A 22,935-nucleotide genomic window follows, 5' to 3' on the forward strand; every position below is an offset into this window, starting at 1 on the left:
GTCTCCTCTCAGTACTTGTTTCAGGCCTTGGTTGAGGAGAGTTAAGTTTAAATCTGTGTGTGTTTTGCTCCTTTCAGCCTGAAAATTTCTCATTTTTCCTTCTCCTTTCACAGGTATTTTATTGTGCTCCCTGAGAGTTTCTCAGCTGAAAAATCTGTGCTTTAAAACAGTTGAATGTGGTAAATAATAACTGTCACTAGAAAGATTATTAACAGTAAACCTAGTAAAGTACTTAATTCCATCTCTTTTATGTTATTATATTTTTGCTGCCTAGTTTCCCATTTTTCCACTGCTGTGACTCAGATATTTAAATGAGTTCCACATTGATGGGTGGAGTTTGCAGCAGCGGTGCAACAAAATTTCATCTCAATAATTTAAATCCACTGGGTTTTTTTTAGACATCCCTCATTTTTATGTTCAGGATGAAGGGGAATAGGGAATATTGAGCAGGAAAATGAGAAAGCTGGGAAGGGACAGAGGGTGACAAAAAGCATTATTCACCTAAATCTTGGCCCATGAGATTTTTTTGTATTTTGTCTTTACAGGAAAACTAGTGGACTGGCCAAAATTGTAATTAAGAGAATCCCAGAATTGTTTGGGTGGGAAGGGACATTAAAGCCACCCAGTGCCACCCCTGCCATGGGCAGGGACACACCTTCCACTGTCCCAGGCTGCTCCAAGCCCTGTCCAGCCTGGCCTTGGGCACTGCCAGGGATCCAGGGGCAGCCACAGCTGCTCTGGGCACCCTGTGCCAGGGCCTGCCCACCCTGCCAGGGAACAATTCCTAATTCCCAATATCCCATCCATCCCTGCCCTCTGGCACTGGGAAGCCATTCCCTGTGTCCTGTCCTCCCCTCCTTTGTACAGTCTCTTTCCATCTTTCCTGTAGCTCCTTCAGGTCCTGGAAGGTCACAGTCAGGTCACCTAAGCTTCTCTTCCCCAGGCTGAAAAAAATCTCAGTTTTGCTCTTCTTACATCCTACTTCAAATTATCTGCATGGCTTAAATTCTGCCTAATTTCCTGGTGCAGTGGCATGACTCAGGTTCAAGGGCTCTCTTCCAAGAACAATTAAATAATTCCCTGATTGAAAATGGAGAATAAAATACGCAGGGGATCAGTGCCCTGTTCCCCACTGAAATAATTTTGTCTGATAGCAGCAGTACAAATTAATTTTTATGGTCCTGCCCCAGCTTAGCCCAAGTTCTTGATTTACATCTCCTAAATATGCATTGTGCCATAAAATAGCAGGACAGTTTAGTGGAAATCTTAAGATCATGGAATGTCCACAGCTGGAAGGGACCCACAGGGATCATGGATGCATCTTGGCCCATGAGGAGATTTTTTGTATTTTTTCTTTACAGAAAACTTGTAGGCTGGACTTAAATATAATTAATGGAATTACATTTACATTCCAGGGGATTCAACCCCTGGCCCTGCCCAGCCACCCCAACAATCCCACCCTGTGCACCCCTGGGAATGTTGTCCAAACACTGCTTGAGCAGCCTTGGGGCTGTGACCTGTTCCATGCCTGACCACTCCTGAATATTTCCCTAAAACAATCCTCATAGAAGTCATCTCCAAACCCCACTTCATCTTTTATTTACATGTTTATTTGCAACCTTTTACCTTCTTCCCATCAGGTAATTAATTTCCATCTCCAAAACAAACCTGATTAACAGAGAGAGAAAACAAAACTGAGCTTTGTTTGTATTGCTCAGCCAAGGTTCCTGCAGACTCAAGATAAAAATAATGGATTGAGGTTTGATATCTGAAGGAGATAATGAAAAAGTATTTTAACCTACTCAGAGATCATTATGTGGCATTGACTCAAGTTCAGGAATATCTCCATAACAATCCTGGAATCTCGTGAAAGCTGCTGGGAATGTTGGTCATCACTTTATCTGTCCAGGGCCAGGTGACCCCAAATGTTGCTCTGAGAAGTGAAACATTGAAGCCCAGTTTCCTCCAGTAATAAGCATAGTCTGAGCAGGTTTTATATCATAACCGAGATGTCTGTGTAAGCTTAAGGCTATCCTTCTAAACTTAAGGCCATCCTTTTCCTCCCAAGAAAACCATTCTTAAACCTCCTTTTCCTCCCAAGAAAACCACTCATAAACCTCCTTTTCCTCCCCACAAAATCACTCCTAAATCTCATTTCCCTTCCAAGAAAACCACTCCTAAATCTCCTTTCCCTCCCAAGAAAACCACTCCTAAATTTCCGTTTCCTCCTAAGACAACTACTTCTTCCTGCAGCAGAATCCACACCTGTTTTGCCAAACTTTTAGTGCATTAAATTTTAATGCAATGGAGCTGATCCTACTGGATGAAAATTTCTTGGCAGAGGAAATGAAACCTTGTTTTATTCAACTCCCTTTACATTTTAGCCCGTTTCTTAAATCTTGTTAACTATGAAGCTCTATCGGGCTGGGACAGCTGGAGATGGGATTTCTGGAATCATATATTGTAGCACCAGTTAAATTTTAATTCTGTTTAATCCCAGGTTTGATTCCTGGTTTTGCCCCCAAAATGTTTTTCAAATTACTTATCTTTCCAAGCATTTGTAGGTTTAATTAACCTTGTTAATCTCTGTGCTTGTGTAGTCAATTAATTTTCCTTTTTCATGTCATCACAGTAAAAACTGGCCTGGTTCCAAATCCTGCCATTAAATCCTCAGGACCCTGTATTTTGCATAAAGGCTTTATTTATCTTTGTGTGTGTGTGTCTGTTACTTTTGAAGTTCAGCAGACAAGGTTTTTACAGCTCTGTCACTTGGGTGGATAATTAGTCTCTGCAAGGTTAATTAACACACCAAGGTATGTATAGCAGCTATAGAAGGAGTGATTAAATTGTAGTTTTCATAGCATGGCTCCTTCGGAATTCCAAAAGAAATAAGAGAATGAGATAAATAAAAAACCCCGACACAAATGTAAATTTTTATTATTATTTTTTAATTTTTAAGAGGGGTTGACTGCTGTTCCATGATTTTTGGGGCATTTTAAGCATTTATCCTATATTCACTATACAATGTGTCCCAAAATGCTGTAGGAGATGAATTAGGATTTGTTTTCAAAGGTATTGTGGGCTTAATTCTCAGTTTGGAGAATGTTTATGACTTTCTAAATGAAGTTTTTTGTTTCACTGAGCCTTTGTGTGTGAAGGATTGAGATTATTTTAGAAACCATTTAGATCCCTGAGTTTATCCCTGGAAGTGACCAAGGCCAGGCTGGATGGGCCTCTGAGCAGCCTGGTCTAATGGACAGTGTCCCTTTCCATGGAATTGGATGAGCTTTAAGGTCTCTTCCAACCCAAACCATTCCATGAATTCACATCCTCCCCTTGGTGCTCAATGTTGTATGCAAATGGGATTAACTCAGATATTTCAGCTTTGGGGTTTATTCTTGTTTTAGTGGCAAGGTTTGGTTTCTGCTATTCTGAATCTTCAGACATCCTTGGGCCAAGGAGCTTTAATAGCTCCAGATGGTGTTTTGGCCATTTTGGGAGGTATTTTGGCAGTTTTCAATGGTGTTTTGGCAGTTTTGTGTGGTGGTTTGCAGCTGTAGGTGGTGTTTTGGCACCTTTGGGTGTTTCTTTGGCAGTTTTGCCTGGTGGTTTGGCAGTTCTGGGTGGTGGTTGGCAGCTTTAGGTGGTGACTTGGTAGTTTGGGATGCTGGTTTGGCAGTTGCAGGTGGTGATTTGGCAGTTTTGGATGCTGGTTTGGCAGCCTTGGGTGCTGCTGTGGGAGGCTGTGAGCTGCTGAAGCTGATGTGATGCTGTGCTGATCGATAGATGATTTTTTTATCGTAACATGACAGGGCCACCAGGGAGTTCCTGTCCCTGACTCCTGGTGTCCCAAGGTGATAAGAGGAGCCCAGAAGCAGAAGCTGAGGCTGCTGTTTGGCTGGCCTTGCCTCAGGGAGTGGCTGTAGATCCTGCCTTTGGCTTCCCAGTCAGTGCTGAGGTTTTCCATCACTGCTGATATCTGGCATTCCCATCCTCCATCCCTGCTGCCCCAGGGCAGGAGTGTTTGTGTCAAGAAAGCCATGGCAGAAACCTTTGAATTTTCATCCTCACACTGGGATCCCTGCAGGGATCCTTCCAGAGGCTGGGATTACTTTGGACATCCCAGGAAAACTCTGCAGTCACCCCTACTGATGCCCTTTCCCATTCCCCACCTCCCACTGGTCACCAGGAGCTGGGAGCAGCAGAGGACCCCATGGTGCCATCATTCCCTGTAACTTCCACTGCCAGCTGGATGTGCAGCTGAATGCTCTGGCCTCCTGGATGTTCCAGTGCTGCTCAGACCACTTTATGCCATTCCTTGTGCTGCTTGAGGGAATGTTTTCCTATGGAATGAAAAGGCAGTCGAGGAACCTGCATGTCAGCAAAATAACTCCTAAAGGAGGAAGAGACAACAAGACCAGGTTGAACAGGGCTTGGAGCAACCTGGGATAGTAGAAGGTGTCCCTGCCCATGGTGGGGAGTGGAATGGGATGAGCTCTAAGGTCCCTCCCAACCAAAAACACGCTGGGATTTTCTTCCATGATTCACTAAAAGCGAATATATTCCCTGGGCTCCAATTCCTGGCTGAGTGTATGTTTGATTTAGCATGGCTCACTACAAAAACAGGCTAAACCCACTGCCTTTCCCAGGGGGAAAAGAAGAACCCCCTCATTTCATTACGTTCACCACTGGAATTTGGGTCTAATACCAGGATTTTGATTTTTCTCAAGGGATTTAAAGACAACGTGGCACTTGGGAACATGGGTTAGTGGTGGCATTGGCAGTGCTGGGTTAACAGTTGGACTTGACCATCTTAGAGAGCTTTTCCCACCTGAATGATTCCATGATTCCAAGTGTGTATCCATATGGGAACAGCTGCCATTTGCCTTCCACTTGGCTGCCCCAGCCATAGGAGCATATGAACACAAACACTGCTCTCCAGCTCTGCACGAGGAGGGCTTGGAATGCCAGGCCTGGAGGTGAGACTTCCTGGCACTAGCAGGGCTGTCACCTGGAAAAGTGGAGAGAAGGATGGGAAATAAAGAAATACAAACCTTTCATTACTATTGAAACACAAAAGATGTCAAAGAAGACAAAAAATGTCTTCTCCCATGTGCTTTTATAGAAAGTCTTATATATTCCAACCCACAGAGAATAAACTCAGTCTAAATAAGTTTTCTAATTTGTATCCTAAAATAATTGGCTTGCAATCTTTAGCAAGCAGTTTTTCTCTGCTTCATGATGTTTTTACACCTATTACTATTAATTTCAACTGTATCTTTGTTAGACATTCCTGTGTGCATTCCAGATGCTGGAGTTCCTCTCTCCTCCTCTGAAATCACCTTCCCAGAGTCTGTGGAGGTGTTCCCTTGCTGACCCTGTGGTTTTGCCTTGCAGCTGACGGCCGTGGACGCAGATGAGGGAGCCAATGGGCAGATAGTGTACGAAATCCTGGCTGGGGATCGGGGAGACTTCACCATCAACAAGCACACGGGCCTGATCACCATCGCTCCAGGGGTGCTGCTGGTCGTGGGGCGCTCCTACGCCCTCACCGTCAGAGCATCTGACAGTGCCCCCCCTGCACAGAGAAGGTAATTAATGCATTCCCTAATTGCTCCAGCAGCTCAGCAGTAACAGCTGTGCCACACCCCACAGCCCCATGTCTCTAGTCCACGCCTTCATTCTGGAAAAGTGATGCACACAGTAGAATTCTTGCCCTCTGTAGCTGTTTGTCGCCACATTTCTCTTCACAAGAAAAGCAAGGCATAATTCTTCCCAAGGATTTCTGAGATCCATGTTCTCTGAACCTCAGAGAAAGGAAAAACAATGCTTATCTCATTTGCTGTGCCTGTGTTGTGCCAAAGTAGAATGCAATATGGAGATTATTTACCCAAAGTGATGGTGCTTTGTTTCCTTGGCCTGCCAGGGCCAAGAGCGTGTGTGTGTGTCCTGACTGTCGACTGAGTCACAAGATGTTGTGCAGTTGAGTGCCTGGCAGATTCAGTTAGATGTAATGCAATATAGTATAGAATAATATAGTGTAATAATTAATTAACCTTCTGATATCAATGGAATCCTCTTCATCATTCCTCCCAGACACTGGAGAAAAATATCACCCATATTTGTGGTCCTTAATGATGTTTCCCTTACAGCACTGGGTTTTCATGATTTCATTTGCTTGCCATGGTCTGTTATTTAAAAGTTCCAAGTTGTGCTGTCACTGTGCATGTCTGTTCATTCATTGAGCTGGAGGGGTGGAAAGAACAAAGCAAGTGAGAAGGGAGATGCTTTTTGCTCAGAAACTGCAAAAAGGATCCCAAAGAATGGGATTGCTGAGCTGGAGAACCTCTGCAGGTGTAGGGTGTGCAGTGTCCCTACTAAGACCAAAATTCCTAAGGGCAGAATTATCTCTGTTGTACCCCACCTGAAAAAAAAAAAGAGCAGACTGCAAATTCAGGATTTAGGCAGGGAGGGGAGCATCATCATCTTTAAGGTCGCTTTTTACCCAAACCATTGTATGATCTATACATTCAGAAACCAGATAAGGGCAAGCCCTTCTTACCTGTTTCTGTGGAGTTTGTGTTCTAAATGTGGCAAAATGTAATTTCATGAAGGTGTGGAGGGAACAAAAAAATGTCTCTGGTGTTCTGGGCCAGGTACTGATAATGTGACAACCTCCTTGTCCAAAGAGCATGAAGGGAGGAACAGGAGGTTCCAGCATTTAAACCTCCCACAGCTGTAAAGTGCAAACCTCTTCTTCAAATGGGAAATGTAAGAAGGAAAGAAAACACAAGACTGGGCTTTCAGTAACTGCATTTTCCTCAGGACCTGCTGCTTCTATCATGTCTCCAAGAAAGCAGCTCATGCTGTTGTGCACATATTTTATGATTACTGTCCATTCAACCTGTTAAGTTGTTCATAAAATTAACATCTGTTAGCAGTCCCTTGGCTGGATTTCAGTCTCTTTTTCTTCCTGCTTGCTTTTTTGATAAAACCTCTTGAGCTGGTAGCAGGCTGCTGGTAGTGCTGAGGAGAGGACTGAGGGCAATTATGCATTTATTTTGTGTAGTGCTTCAGAGAGAAGGCCAAAAATCAGTAATTTTCCTTCAGAGAGTCTGAGATCCCCATGGTGTGACTCCACACTACAGCTCTGATTGCCATCAGCTCCTTTTGTGCTGGAGAAATCCTTGCGTTGCCTAAATATATGTATTTCTGAGGATGGATGTTGGGAGCCTGTGCTTCCTCCTCTGAAAATGTCTTCAAGGCAGATAAGAAGTGGACAGCTTTTCCAGGATAACCAAAGTCACCTGGAAAGTGGCTGGATTTCAGTCTCCCCCCATGCTTATGCACAAAGCAAAACACAGCCACTGAGCATGGCTCAGGAATTGTAGCTCTGCAGCCTTTGTGAACACAAATTTAAATTGGAATTTGGACTTCTGTGTAGGTTTGTTGGGATTTTTTTTTTTTTTTCATGGAATGACATTTTAAAATGTTGGTGGGTGGCTGTGTCCCAACTGAGATTTGGGGTTTGAGTATTATTAATTATAATTATTCATGTAAGTTGGTGAGATGTCATGGAGTTGTTAAGGTTGGAAAAGACCTCCAAGATCTTCAAGTTCAGCCTAGTCAACTAAACCACAGCATAATGCCACATCCAGTTGAACCTTCCAGGGCTGGAGAATTTACCCCTTCTCCCTGCACAGTCCACTCTTATATTGAGGCAGAACAATTTCTCTTTTTGGAGAAAAAAAAAGACAACATTTGTAAAATCAAAGAATTTCAGGTCAGACTAAGCTTTTCACAATCCCTCAGATTCCTGGACAAGGGATTCATATCACTTGGTCATACACGGTTCTGCTGGGTCAAGTCAAGATAGGTTGGTCCACATGGATGGAAATCCATTCATCCTAGATTTTATAGTTCTCCACAGCAGCTGTGTCTGCCGCTGGATCCCTGTAAGTGCCCAAAGCCAGGATGGATACTGGGGCTTGGAGCACCCTGGGACAGTGGGAGCTGTCCCTGCCTATGGCAGGGGTGGCACTGGATGAGTTTTAGGTCCTTTCCAACCCAAACCACTCCATGTGGAGATGATTTAAGCTGAGATGAGGATGCAGTAGACTTCAGTCAGCTGGTGGGGCACAAAAGCTGTTTTTCCATGCTGGAGTGATTTTGGGAGCTCTCTGCAGTTCCCAGATGCTGTACTGGTCTCTGTGTGTTCACCTGCAAACACCAGCTGCAGTGCTTGGCTCAGCTCCATTTCCTTCCCCTTTCCATGCCAAAGGAGAATTTGCCAGCTCCTTAACTGGGCTATAACCCACACAGAAAACACGGGGGAAAGATGGAAGGTGCCATTAAAAAATGGATTGGAATTGCAAAAAAAGCCATCTAATATTAGAGTGCTTTTAATTTGCAGACTATTTGTGCTTTACTTCTGTGATTTTGCCTTAAATATTTGAAGAAAATTTGCTTCCTATTCCTAGAATCCCAGAAGGGTTTGGGCTGGGAGAGACCTTAAAGCCCATCCAGTCCCAGGACAGGGACACCTTCCAGTGTCCCAGGCTGCTCCAAGCCCCAGCATCCAGCCTGGCCTTGGGCACTGCCAGGGATCCAGGGGCAGCCACAGCTGCTCTGGGCACCCTGTGCCAGGGCCTGCCCACCCTGCCAGGGAACAATTCCTAATTCCCGATATCCTGTCCATCTCTGCCCTCTGGCAGTGGGAAGCCATTCCCTGTGTGCTGCCACTGAATCCTGTCACTGTGCTCAGGGATGTGGCCTGAGGGGCAGAGTCCCTTCCCTGGGGGTGCTGTTTGTCCTTCTGGACAGAATTTTCTTATCCTGGAGCATGGTCAGGAGGTGTGTGACAGTCTCCAATACGTTCCTCTCAGCCCTGGCATTGCTCTGCCCAGCTCCATCAATGATGCAGACCTCCAAAACCTGCTGGTTAAGGGCAGTGGGAAACACCAACAGCACAGTGGTGACTCTCTGTTCAGCCACAATTTTGGGCAGCTAATTAAGAATATTGATCAGTAATGTGTTGTTTTCATATTCAATGAGCTCTCTCAGTCAGTACAGCAGCTGTTTCAATAATAAATGTCTCGTAATTTTGGGTAGGCCCCTCTAAAAAAGCTCTGGAGTGTGCTAGCCCTACAAGAAGCAGCTTTTTGGGTTCATGATTTTCTCTTCCCTCTCTCTTCCTGCCCCACCTCCAAAAAAACTGGGAGAAATCCCTTTGTTTTCTTTCCTGCCGCTCTAAAACATGAGATTTATCAACCTAAATCCAAGGATTTATGAGGGGGAAAGCTACACCTGCAGCACAGCACTTGCTCTTCTCAGGGGTGGGGGTGCTGTGCTGACATCCAGGAGGGAGGCAGGTGGGATAATGGATTAGAGAGGCAAGAGGAAGATCCCTTGAAGTCAGATTTTTAATCTCCCATCTCCAGGGGGACTCCTGGCTCCCTTTCTCAAGTTGAGGCTATTGGATATCAAGTGGGTTTACAGGATGGTCTGTGCAGGGTCTTCAGTGTCCCAAAGAACCTTCACTATTCCACCTGGAATGCTGTTTGCAGTCTGTTTGGGACAGGAATTCAGTGCAGCTCAAGGGTTTGCAGCCTCCTGCATTGCCACTGCTCTGAAATGGGATTTATTGCTCTGAAATGGGGATTATTGACCCACAGCATTGCAGCAGAGTTGTGTGCTTCGCTTCTCCCAGCATTTCCCTCTCTGCCAGCATTCTCTGTTCTCCCTTTTCCAAGCAAAGGAAGCAAGCTGGCTGCCAGCAGGGATGCTCCAGGGGTGGCTGTTGTGCATGGCAGGAGCAGTTACCAGCCTGGAATTTGAGCTGCTCCTTCAAAGGTCACAGTGCCTCAGGAGCTGTTTGGTTGTGGAGCATGCACTGATATCTTACTGCTCTGTTTTTGAAATTACACCACTTTGGGCTGCTTTGGGGAAATTATTGAGCTTTTCTTCCTGTTCAGAGTTCCTTTATCTCCCTGAAGGGTTGTTGTGGTCAGGTGGGGTTGGTCTCTTTCTCCAGGCAGCAGTGACAGAACAAGAGGATGCAGCCTTAAGCTGCACCAAGTGAAATATAGGCTGGATATTAGGAAAAGGTTTTTTACAGAAAGGCTGATAAAGTACTGGAATGGCCTGCCCAGAGAGGTGGTGGAGTCACCATCCCTGTATGTGTTTAAAACAGGCTGGATGTGGCTCTGGGTGTCATGGTTTAGTTGAGGCGTTAGGACTGATTTGGACTCAATGATCCTGAAGGTCTCTTGCAATCCAGTGATTCTGTGAATTTTGTGAATGTGGCAGCCTACTTTCCTTTTGATCCAGAAGGAAAAATATGTCCTTCAGCTTTCAGAGGCACAAAGGGAGGCTGTTAGAGCTCGAGAACACACAGTGTGTAAAGCAGCTACTGTGGGTTGCCCTGTGGATTGGATTTATTGATTCTGACTGGTTTTGACTGGTTTTTCCCCTGTTGCACTGCAGGAGCTCCATCACCACTGTTTACATCGAGGTGCTGCCTCCCAACAACCAGAGCCCCCCACGCTTCCCACAGCTGATGTACAGCCTGGAAGTCAGCGAGGCCATGAGGATCGGCGCTGTTCTGCTAAACCTGCAGGTACACAGCCTTCCCTGGCACTCCCTGAGGCTGCTGAAACCCTCTCCACCTTCCTGCCCTCTGTGTCATGCTGTGCACAAGCCATTCCTTGCATCCAAGGGGAAAAAGGGGCAGTTCAAAGGGAGTGAAAATTGTTTTGATCAGCAGCCCCTTTTACATGGACTGCAGAGAAAAAGGGCTCATTTGGCTATTTCTGTTACTTATTTGTTTGATTTAAATATTGTAAAAGATGCTGTAGGCTGAAAATGGCACTGCCTAGAGAAGCTGTGGCTGCCCCTGCATCCCTGGAAGTGTCCAAGGCCAGGCTGGATGGGACTTGGAGCAGCCTGGGATGGTGGAAGGTGTCCCTGCCCATGGCAGAGTGTGGAACAAGTTGATCTTCAAAGTCCCTGCCAATCCAAAACATTATGGAATTCTGTGGTAGTTATATTAAAAAAAATTCTGTGAGTGGCTGGGAGCTTGAAAGGCCTGTGATTTATTGTGTTAGAATCTCTCTCTGTATTTGCCAGCAGTTGAGAGGAGCTTCAGCACCTCGTTCATGGGGAATTTCAACAAGATTTTGGGTACTTTCCCTAGCCTGTTGTTTTTGAAAAGTGCCTGAAGGTATTTCTACCCCTTGGTGTGTATAACAACAGGCTGACAGGGAGCAGAGATCCCAGTGCTGCCAGGCCCAGGATTAGTGGGACCCTGTGCTCTGGGATCAGGGATCATGCAACAGCTTCTGGCCAGGTCCAGGAACAGGAACATCCCTCATCCTCACGTAACAGGACGAGACCTCCCCTTGTTGCACTAATAGTTAAAAAATCAGCTCTCTCCTCGCTTATTTAAGTAATAGTTAAAAAATCAGTTCTCTCCTCGCTTATTTACTGCTCCTTATCTACTGCATTGTATTCTCCCTCAAAACCAGCTGTGCAAAATAAGGAGATAAATGGCAACACTTTATTGAGGTTTCTTTGAGGGATCAGGAACTTACTTAATGCTGTGTTTAGCAGTAGTGAAATAAAGGAGTTCTAATTAACTCACTGAAGCAGGTGGATGGGAAAGCTCCTGCTAAAATGGTTTCCTGCTGAAAGACTGGGATTATTCTGGCTGGTTAAGCTCAGACAGTCACCTGTGCTGAGGGAGGATGACTAATTTAGCTCAGTGCTGCCAATTAACTCCTGGCACATCTGTGGTGCCTGCAGGGAGAGGGGGGTGGAAGGGCCAGGCTGTTCAGGAGCCTTGTCCTCCCCGGTGAGAGACACTTGGGGTTGGAAGCCCCAAAGAGGAACAGGAGCCAGGAACATGCTGAGAAACAGAAACATTTGTTTCCTTGACAGGTGCTGGAATCTGTGGCTGAGGGCCTGAGGGATCTTTGGAGGGAGAAAAAAAACCTCTTGGCAGGTTTTAGTATGGAAGGATTTGATGGGATTTAAATATGGTTGGAAAGTGAAGCTCCAATGGAATAATCTGCTTTAATATTTCACTAAACCCCAAGCAGCCCATTCTGGGCTGGCCCTGCTGAGGGACCTCCAGGGATGTGTCCAGTTCTGGGCCCTCCTGGCCAGAGACCCCTGGAGGGGCTGGAGCGTGGCCAGGGAAAGGAAGGGAGCTGGGAAGGGGCTGGAGCCCCAGAAAGGGGCTGAGGGAGCTGGGAAGGGGCTCAGCCTGGAGCAAAGGAGGCTCAGGGGGGACCTTGTGGCTCTGCACAACTCCCTGCCAGGAGGGGACAGCCAGGGGGGGTCGGGCTGTGCTGCCAGGGAACAGGGACAGGAGAAGGGGAAAGGGCCTCAGGCTGGGCCAGGGGAGGCTCAGCTTGGACAGCAGCAGGAATTTCTGCATGGAAAGGGTGCTCAGGCCTTGGCAGGGGCTGCCCAGGGAGCTTTGCAGTCCCCATCACTGGATGTGTGCCAGGAAGGGCTGGAGGTGGCACTCAGTGCTCTGGGCTGGGGACAAGGTGGGCATGGGGCACAGCTGGGACTCCATGGGCTGGCAGGGATTTTCCAGCACCACTGATCCTGCATTTTATGAAAAATATTTGATTTTTAAATCCCAAATATTCTTGGCTTTATCTTTAATGGTTAGTCCACGACTTGTATGTCTGTTAGTCTTCAACCTAAAATGTGGAAGATGGAGAGGAACTTCTACAAGGGTCTGGAGTGCCAGGACACAGGGAATGGCTTCCCCCTGCCAGAGGGCAGGGATGGATGGGACATTGGGAAGGAATTGTTCCCTGGCAGGGTGGGCAGGCTCTGGCACAGGGTGCCCAGAGCAGCTGTGGCTGCCCGTGGATCCCTGGCAGTGCCCAAGGCCAGGTTGGACAGGGCTTGGAGCAGCCTGGGACACTGGAAGGTGTCCCTGCCCATGGCAGGAGTGGCACTGGATGGGCTTTAAGGATCCCTCCCAGCCCAATTCCTAGTCCAGCTCCCTCATCCTGCATTAAAACCTCCATCTCTATTAAAGGAGTTCTCCTGTGGGCAGCATATTTCTGTTCTCATCTTCCTTTATTCCCTCCTGTGTAAAATCCACCAGGACATTTTAAGCATTCATAAACTAAGTATTTAAACTTCTGAAATCCTGTGCTGCCTTTTCCAGGCAACACAAAGTTCCCTGGTTTGGGCAGCTTGGTTTGGGTTTTATTGCCTGTGTCCCATCGATGATGTAGAATATCAGCAGTCATCAAATATTGAACAAGTGTGTTCATTTGTAAATTTTCACACTGGTGTTTCTTTTCCTGAGTCTTATCAATCCAGTCAGTGTTTGGGCTGGTGCATGTTTAGAAATTATGCTTTCATAGCTCTCTCTTAGTAGTAATTTTGTCGTTCTGCATACAGCAGGAGGGTTGCAAAATCCTTCAGAGTGACGGAAAAACTTTTCAAGTATTTCCAAATTATCAAATCTGAAGATCTGCAAAATATCAGGGTCAATAACAATACAAATGTAACTGCTTTAAATTTGCCTTTTAGACTTCAGAAAAATAAAATTCACTTTTTTCTTGTCTATTAACATTTCTTATGCTGATGATGGAGGGCTTTATTTCTTCCTCATCCCCTTATTTATTTTCTAACGCACCCGGCTGGTCTTGACTGGTGTTTTAATTAACAACATTTGAGATTAATGCAATATTAAATGATCTCCACTGCATTAATTTGTAAATAAACCTCAGAGTTTATTGCATGCCTGGGAGGCATTTATGGCTTCATGTTCTGCCAGCCATTATTAATTAAAATATGCAAATGCTGTCATTTTTCTGGGAGCCTGCAGAACAAATAGGGCTGTTAGCAGGGTCCAGTTATGTGCTGAACAAGGAGCTAACATGGAATTGTTGTGTGCAATTTATGGAATCACTCTATGCCATTGATCTGGAAAAAATCAGGAATAGGTTGCTCTTCTCCCTTGCCTTTGGTGGTTTTCTTGTGTACATAAGAACTTTGTGTTCTTTGCTTTTAAAGAAAGCAGAAGTTTTTAAAAGGAATTAGTAAAAGCAGTTTTTAAAAACATCTTTTCACCCCTTTTTTAGAAAGGTTTTCTGTGGGGATAAGGAAAAAATGAAATCAATGACAGCCAGTCATTTTCTGGCTTCCTGAGAGCCCTCTGACTTGCTATGAGAGAATGCAGACCACAGTGATACCCCTGAGACAACTTAATATGAAGGGAGGGCAGGATGCCCTGCATTGAAGGTAAAAGGAAGACAAAGGGCTAAAGACAGGAGCAACCATGGGATTCTGGTGATTTAGGATCAAGGACCATCCTCAGAGATGCCAGCTTCTCCATGGTCTGCCTTCAGGGTTGCAGCATTTTGTGTTCTTGGCTCAGATCCTGACTGCTCATGTCCTCAGGCCAAGGAGATCCAAATTCCACCCACACCTCCTGTCATTCAGTGCCACCCATGGAATTTATAAACAGTTTTCCCAGTCTGTCATTGATGTTGTGGATGGGAATATTGATCAGTGCTGGGAGAGCTGTACACGCCCGAGCAGAACTGAGTCAGTACTAGCACTACCCACTACTGCCTGGCCTTCATTTTGATGATGGGTTTAATTCTTGCTTAATCCCACTCTCCACTTGGAGACTGTTGTTGGAACTCCTTTGGGAAAATATCCCAACAAACAGTAGGAAAAGCCTTCACCATGGCTCAGCTACTTTATTGATCCACAGTTTCTGCCTGTTCAGGAGACTTGATGTCCTGTTGGAAAATCAGATTAAATTGCTTCAGTATCCTTTTGTGCTGGAGAAATTCAGTTCTGTGTCATCCATCTGCATATTGGCATTGCAGGGAACTCACAAATAATTTGGATATTTGTGGGTTTCCGGGAATTGCACTCCACCTGCCTGGTGTATGATTTCCTGGCTCATTCCTCCAGGAAGGATAGACCTTGGGTTTGCCCTCCAACATTTTTGTTCTCTGGGAGTGCTCAGAAAAAAAATCTCTGATGGCTTTGAGATTGCTCCAGGCCTTTTGTACACCAGGATGGACTTCACCAACCTTGAATTCCAGGAGTTGATTCAAAGATGCTCTGTTTATGAACATCTTCTCTGCCTGACTCTTGCTCAGCTCTCAGCTGAAGTTTTGCCCCAGTTAATTTGGTTTGGAGCTGGAACAGGGGCAATTTTACTTCTCTGACCTTCTCAACATCATCCCTTCTGCTTTATTCAGGTTCCTTCTGTAACTTAAACATTTCTTTGTTATCCTTTGTCTTCTCTCCTGTTTCTATTCTAGTTTTGCCTTGATTTCTTCTGGCTGTGTCCCCATCCAGTTTTTCTTGCTCTTTCTTTGTGCTGATCCCTTACATCTGACTTAGACCCTGTTTTTTATTTTTGTAAAGCCAAGTTGTTTTCTTACTGCATTCCCTTCTCTGCCTGCATGTTTAAATAATTTGTGCTTCTGTTCGTAATTCTGGGGAGTGTTTGAGTTGGGTTTTTTTTGTTTGTTTGTTTTTTTTCTTGACTTTTATTTCAAAAACTGCTTTTTAGGTGGTCAGCTCAAAGCTACGCTGCCTTTGGTTGTGGCCCACAGAAACAACTTGACAGGAACAAGAAGGGCAGTTGGCCTGTTCTCTCTTAGACCAGAGGAAATGGCCTCATGTGGCACCAGGAGAGACGTCAAAAGTAGTTTATTCAACTTTTGAAAGATTTTCTTCCCACGTGATAGGTGGAATATCTTCATTTTGGTGCTGTTAATGTCTGATCTTGAAGGCCTTACCCTGATCTTCAAACCGCAAAAAGCAAATTATTGTGGAGAGTGAGAGCTGCAGTTGGAACTCACTGGAGCATCAGCCAAAGATTGGGATTCGAATAAAATAACAGAAAGAGGGATCTTGCTAAGTGGAAATGAAGAATGGGAAGAAAGGAAACTGCAAGTTCAGTCTAATCAGTGTGGAGCTGCAGAAAAATAGAAGTAAATTATTAAAGCCTGAATTTCGTACTCATGCTGCTGGATGTAGCTGTAGTTTGATAATTAGTTAATTACTAATAATTAATAGTAATTATTATCCTGAATTCAGGATATTGTCATTTCTGTGCAGCATAGGAATTTTGATGTGCTCCAGCATTATCTTCAGTAGCCCATCAATAACCAGAATTGCCTTAGAAACAGGGATTGGTGTCATCTCTGTGGGAAACTTTCCTAAAACTTAATTCTCCAGTTTCTGCATAGAAGGGAAGAAAAGAATCCTTTGCCACTGACTGAATTTTATCCTCTTTTTTCCTTCTCTAAAGGCTTTCGATAGAGAGGGCGACCCCATCAAATACCTCATTCAGAATGGAGATCCTCAGCAAGTGTTTAATCTCTCTCAGAGGTAAGTGGGAAACCCTTGGAAAACAGACTTGGAACTTGTCAGCCCAGGCAATGGAGGAGCTGAGAGAAAAGTGTTGTGCTCAGACACCTTCAGCTGCTCCTTCGAGGGGCTCTCAGCCATTAATGAGAGCTCTGTGAGCCAAATTCCACTCGGGGCTTTGTCACTGGCCACTGTTTATTTATTTTAAACACTTTTGGTAAGAGAAACTCACTGAGGTGGAAAGATTCCATTTAAAAGAGTGGCCAGGGATTAATTAAAACCCTTTTACCTGTCAGCTCCTGACTAATGGCAGGGACAATTTTTGCTTTAATTTCCTGACTTGTTATGGTTTAGCCTGTAGTGAAAAGCCTTTTGAGCATAGTTTAAGAACTGTATTTTCCTTAAATTGAATTCCAGCTTAAATAGAGTGAGAAAGAGAGGGTTTGTTATGAAATGTTAGCAACAGATTGGTCTGTGCCTGGCCCACTACCCTTTATTTTACCTATTATTAGCTATTAATTATTATTTGCAATTCAAAGTATCCTTTTCCTTGCAGGAGAAAGGGAGGGTGGTGAGCCGAATTCCCACAATAAATGATGGGACAGAAGTAACTTGGGGCTTATTAATTCTGGTGCAAAATAATTCTCATTTGGAGTGAGGGAAAGATTGTGAACCTAAATACCTAAACCTCCTGAGACGGGCTGATGTTTTAATCCAGGATTATTCCTGTATTCAAGTGAAGAGCATTAGAAATTGGCTCATGGCTTTTCTTGGCTTTCACCCACAGAAAGCCTAAAAGCTCTTAAAGAGGAGCTTTGGTGTCAGCAAGGTGGTGGAGCTCAGGTGCTCATAGACCTCTCCCAGGTACCCTGCTAACGTGTCCTGGTGTTGTTTCATTGGCAGCTCTGGCCTGCTGGCCTTGGGAAAGCCCCTGGACAGAGAGAGCACTGACCGCTACATCCTCATCGTCACGGCCTCGGACGGCAGACCCGACGGGGTGAGTGTCCTGCTGGGGCCTTGAGAAGCTGACCCAGAACAGAGGCCAGACAGAGCTAAAGAATAAAGCAGGGATTTATTAAAAGGCCTCCATGGATCCACCTTGGGCAGCACAAGAGCCCAGCCAGGGCTGCACCCAAGGTGAACCAAAATGGTCACAAAATGGGCAGCTGGTCACGGGGTCTCTCACTTTGATCAGTTCTGCTCCATTTGCATATTGGAGTTAATTGTACAATTACAGCTCTAGCTTATGGAGTCCCATCCTGCTTGTTTTCCTCTCTTCAGCTCACGTTGTTTGTACTCTTGGGCCTGACATTTGGATCATTTGTCCTTGGTCCCCAGCTACAGAAAGAATTGTTTTGTCTCCCTGCTCTGTGCAGAGAGCTCACCATCCCTTGATGTGAAGCTCAGAACTACACACCAAAGCAGCACAGAATCGGAAAAATAGAAAAACTGAAAACTGAGGCATCAGAGTGTGAAGGGGCTGGACAGCACTGGCCACCTCCATGTGGTCTGCTTGTGTGTTTTTCATGGATTTGACCAAACCTATCTGGAATCTGGGAGTTTTCCTTTGGTTGGTGTGGGTGAAGCCTGTGTGTCACTGCCTTTGATCATGGACCAAGGGGTTTTGCTGCTGTTTTGTGTTACTCACTAACAGCCAAGAGTTTGTTTATTCACAGATGTTCATCTTCCATTTCTCCTCTGTGCTGTTCAATACCTGCTCCTTTTCTTCCCTTCTCCCAGATGTGGAAGTTTTATTAGTGAATTGTACTTTATCCAGCCCTTTTCCACAACTGACTGTCAAGCTCTCCAGAAAAACCCCACCTCTCTTTCAAAAATAGCATTTTTTTTTTGTCAGGAGCTATCTCTAGGTCTTTTATGTTTGCACGGATCTGTGACCCTACAACCGGCCCCACCAACTGCTGCTTACACTTGTGTTTAATAGAACAAAATGGTGATTTTTTTCAATTTTCATATTATATAATGATGGACTATTTAAGCATATGTGTTTATTGATCAGGCAGAGGCAATGGAATTCTTTTTCCTTAAAATTTGCAACTGGATTGTGCAAGGTACCTGGGAATGCAGCAGCTCTGCCATGGAATAATAGCACAGGTGGCAAGAAATCTCTGTACATCTTACCTGGTGTATAAGGGCAGATCTAAAAGAATTTCAATAATAATTAATAAATAACAGGAATGCTGTATCTGGGCTGTTCTAGAAGGATTTGAGATTGAAACAGAACTATCTCTGACACATTGCAACAGAGTGATCATGAAGATTCTGGGATTTGGACCTGTGCTCCTCATCACAGAAGAAAATCTCATTTATTTATTCTATCTCGTGCTCTTTTTAGCTTCTTCACCTTACAATCTTAGCCTTCCTTACTCAGGATTTACTCAGAATTTCCACACACACCCAAAAATATCAAGAAAGCTTTTATACAATTTAATGCAACATGGAGTAATTATAACAATTTCCACCTTTGTCATGAAAAATCTGCTCTTGTGGGTTTGTTCTTCATGAAGTGCTCTCACAGCTGTGAGTTTGGTGGTTTTGATCTCAAACTCTCAGCTGGGAAATCTGAAGATGTAAATTAAAGACTTGCAAGTTGGTTCAGGCTGTGTTACGCTCCTGAAATACTCTCTGAGGTGTAAAAAAAAAAGGGGGACTGAAAAGCTCATTCCTTTTCCTTTCATCTAGAGAGAGATTCATTCACTTTGCCCCAGGATTAAGTGGCCAGCAGATTAATTCTAACATTCTGAAGGTGATAGTTGGGGTTTTGAAAGGAAATCCTGTTAATCATGGCACAGTGCTTAGCAGAAAATAGTTGTATGTGAACTGAGATATGGTGTTTGAAGCTCAGCTCTGGAAAAACCACCCAAAATACACCATGGAGGGCTCCTTTAGAGCTGTCCCTGGACTGTGCTGTTGAACACCTCTTGAAGTTCTTGTTACTGGTTCTAATAACAAAATCCACTTTAAGAACTCCAGCCCCTCCTATCTCATCTCCTCCCTCAATCCCATTGGCAGGGGCTGCCCAGGGAGTTTTGGAGTCCCCATCCCTGGAGGTGTCCAAAGAAGGGCTGGAGGTGGCACTCAGTGCTCTGGCATGAGGATCACTCACAGAGCAGATTTGATCATCTTGGAGATCTTTTCCAGCCTTTTTTTTTCCATGGCTCTATGATTTCTTACCAGATGTTTTGCCCTGGAATTTTGTAGCTGCAGGTGTGTGTGCATTGTTCTCAGAGTGAAATGTGGGCACACTCTGTAGCTTCAGCATTTTCCCTCTGCTGGGTTTGGGGTTTTTGTCACTGTCCCTTACCTGCCTGGAGCTGCTTTCTGCAGTTTATATTTTCTGCCAGTTGTGATGCACCTTTCTTCTTAAAATTGTCCAGCAATAGGACTCAGCTGACCAAAGCTTCTGGTGCCAGCATCTGGAAAGGGTTAAGAGCTGGGTTTGCCAGGATTACAAAAAAGGCTGGATAAGCTCCTTGGCTTTCATTTTGCAAACAAATGGATGAAACAAGGCAGCTCAACCAAGCCATTAAATCTCCAGGCCTTTTCCATGCCAGGAAACAGTGGGTGTGACTGATTTGCCAGGCTTCCTTGTGTCTTTACAATTCCCTTGATTTGCAGCTCTTCTGGATGTGCTCCTGCTGTTTGACAGGCTCCTCCTGGAGGAGGTTCAGGACTCACTCAAAGGTCCTGGTTGGTACCATGCCAAACCCTTCTGAGGACACAGATCCTTGGTCCAAGTGGTGCCATTTAATGGAGGAATTTTGCTTTTTGACTAGTTTGTATCAGGAAGCAGCAGTGTATTTCTAGGGGGGAAAAAATAATTCTACAATTACAAAACAACTGCTTCCCAAGCTCATTCACCTGCTGCTTGTCATCCAGCTCTGCTTTTTTATTTTTTTTGAGTTCCATTAGTGCCTACAGAAAACTGGTGATGTCACCAGATGCCTTGTTGCAGTTCGCCTAAAATCCCAAAATTAATTCCCCAGGCAGGTACAATGTCATTTAAATCCCATTAACATATTTTAGTTGGTAACATATCCAACCTGATCCCTTTCCATCCAACATGAAACCAGCTATTAGAGTCAAACCTACTTAAAGTCAGCTTTTGGATTTTATTTCCTGTATTTGCTTGGGGTTTTTTTAAATTTGAAAGGCATTCAGAGGGAAAAGACTTCACTGGTGTGGGGGTTTTTATTGTAATTGTTGCAGGTTTGTTTGTTTGTTTGTTTTTCAGTGAGATTTGGTGGCTTGACCCTGCTCTAGCCCTGTCCTCCTCAGCTGGACAGGGAAAAAAAATATAAGGAAAGACTCAGGAGTGGAGATATGGACAGGGAGAGATCCCTCACCAAATATTGTCATAGGCAAAACAAAATCAATGGATTTCCCCAAATTATTATCCACAAAATGAGAACAGGGTAATGGGAAGAAAAACAAATCTTGAGAACATCTTCCCACCACCCCTCCCTCCTTCCTGGGCTCTCCCTCCTCCCCTCCAGTAGCACAGGAGATGGGAATGGGGACTTGTGTCATTTGTGTTCCTGCTTCTTCCTCAGGGAGAGGAGGTAGAGTCCTTCCCCTGCTCCAGCTTGGGGTCCATCCCACAGGAGACAGTTCTCCCTGAGCTGCTCCAGTGTGAGTCCATCCCATGGGCTGCAGCTCTTCATGAACCACTCCCATGTGGATCCACTCCCATGGGGTCAGTCCTTCAGGAAAAGGCTCCAGTGTGGGTTCCTCACAGGTCCTTAGGACTATTAGCAAGCCTGCCCCAGCATGGGCTTCTCTCTCCAAACATCCACAAGTCCTTGCTCCAGCATGGGCTTCCCACCTCTCTCAGCATCCCTGTGCTCTGGTGTGGGCTCCTGCAGGAGCTGCAGGAGGAGCTCTGCAGCCTCCATGGGCTGCAAGGGCACAGCTGCCTCCCCATGGGCTTCCCCATGGAACCTCAGCTCCCCTGCCCCTCTTCCTGCCCTGCCCTGGGTGTCTGCAGAGCTGCTCCTCTCCCATGGTCTCACTCCACTCTTCTGCAGTCACAATTACAACTGCACATTATCAATTTTCCTTCTCAAACCAGTTATCCCAGAGGCATCACCATCTCTGCCTGGTCAGTAGCAGGTTTATCCTGGATCCCTCGGTGTTGGCACTGTTGGTTCTTCCAGCAGCTCCTTAGAGAATCCACCCTTATAACCCCTCAGTACCAGAAGCTTGCCACACAAAACCAGTCCAGGAGAATTTTCCTCCTCAGTTGCAACATGGATAATTGGCATTTGTGGCTTGGTTTTGTGAACAACAGTCATAGGATCCCCAGATAAGTCCCAGTTGCATGGGATCTCGGGAGCTGGTGTTCCTCAGGCACTGACAATTTAAATGTGGTTATTTAATCCATACCTTTGAAGCATCAAGATTACCAAAAAGCCCTCAGAGTGGGAAAAAGAGCACATTTGTATTGGTCTTTCATACTCACCGAAGTTCGGTGTTTGTAGCTTCATCCAGTGATACTGGTTCAGAAATTGAGGCCAGCACCCCAGAACTTCAATATTTCCCAGCCAAACTCTGTGTGAACAAAGATTTTTAGCTTTTATGACATGAAAGCAAAGGGGCATAACTTCTGGTCATGAGTTTTTAAATAATAGTGTATAAAATCCTGGAATACCTCAGCTGGGAAAGGTTGCTATGCTTGGAAATTGTTGATGCTTTCAGGAAGAAATTTATCCCAGACTGCCTTGAAAGCTTTCTGTCTCAACATGATGACTCTCTTGTTCTCAGAAAACAGGGGATGTTTTTCTCCATGGAGCTCAGCAAGGCTCAGGAATCTCCAGCCCTGACAGGATCTTCCTTGGCCTAGGGAGACACATTAAAATGGACTTTTCTTCCCATTCTGGTATCTCCAGGAGTTTGGAGGAGAACAGGACACCTCCCACGTGAGCTTGTGGGTCCAGCAGCCCCAGCCTCACACTTGTGGGGAGTAGCATTTCCTCTGGATGCCTTTCCCATACTTACGAATGTCACAGAATACTTAAAGTTGGAAAATACCTCTGAAGTCATCAAACCCAACCATCAACCAGCTCCACCACTACCATGTCCTCGAGTGCCACATCCACATGTGTCTTGAACACTTCCAGGGATAAGGACTCCACCACTTCCTGAGAAGCTGTTCCAGTATTTCACAATGCTTTTGGTGAAGCTATTTGCTTTAATATCTAAGATAAACATCCTCTGGCACAACTTCAGGTAATTTCCTCTCATACTGGAGAAGACATCTCGCTCTTTCCTTTCCAGTTCCTGGATTCTTCATCTTGGACCCCCTTCCTCCACAGCTGCCACCAGGGCAGGCCAATGCTCTGTGCCTGCCCTAAAATCCACCGGAGTTTGGGATATGATACATTGTGATATTGGCTCTCCTTTTGATCCCTGATATTCTTTAGAGAAAACCCCATCATCATCATCAATGAAGTTTTTTGAGCTCATTTTTGCATTTGCAAAGTCCGTGGTCCCACACACCTGAATTTTTTTGGGGGTGGGTTTAAGATTTTTGGATTTTTTCTT

General features: G+C 45.1%; 1 protein-coding gene across 4 annotated transcripts in view; it reads left to right on the forward strand.

Annotated features, from left to right (window-relative positions):
* PCDH15 (protocadherin related 15) overlaps nucleotides 1-22,935 on the forward strand; it is a 637,965-nt gene that overhangs the window by 500,787 nt on the left and 114,243 nt on the right. For all 4 annotated transcript variants that reach the window (XM_039719696.1, XM_039719693.1, XM_039719694.1 and 1 more), the window contains 4 exons: nucleotides 5,398-5,591; nucleotides 10,486-10,618; nucleotides 16,316-16,395; nucleotides 17,278-17,371. In XM_039719696.1, the coding sequence (XP_039575630.1) occupies nucleotides 5,398-5,591; nucleotides 10,486-10,618; nucleotides 16,316-16,395; nucleotides 17,278-17,371 (501 nt within the window). The remainder of the gene's footprint in view (nucleotides 1-5,397; nucleotides 5,592-10,485; nucleotides 10,619-16,315; nucleotides 16,396-17,277; nucleotides 17,372-22,935) is intronic.

Source organism: Passer montanus, unplaced genomic scaffold, assembly GCF_014805655.1.
Source record: "Passer montanus isolate IOZ18808 unplaced genomic scaffold, ASM1480565v1 scaffold42, whole genome shotgun sequence".
In the NCBI taxonomy this organism is placed as follows: Eukaryota; Metazoa; Chordata; class Aves; order Passeriformes; family Passeridae; genus Passer; species Passer montanus.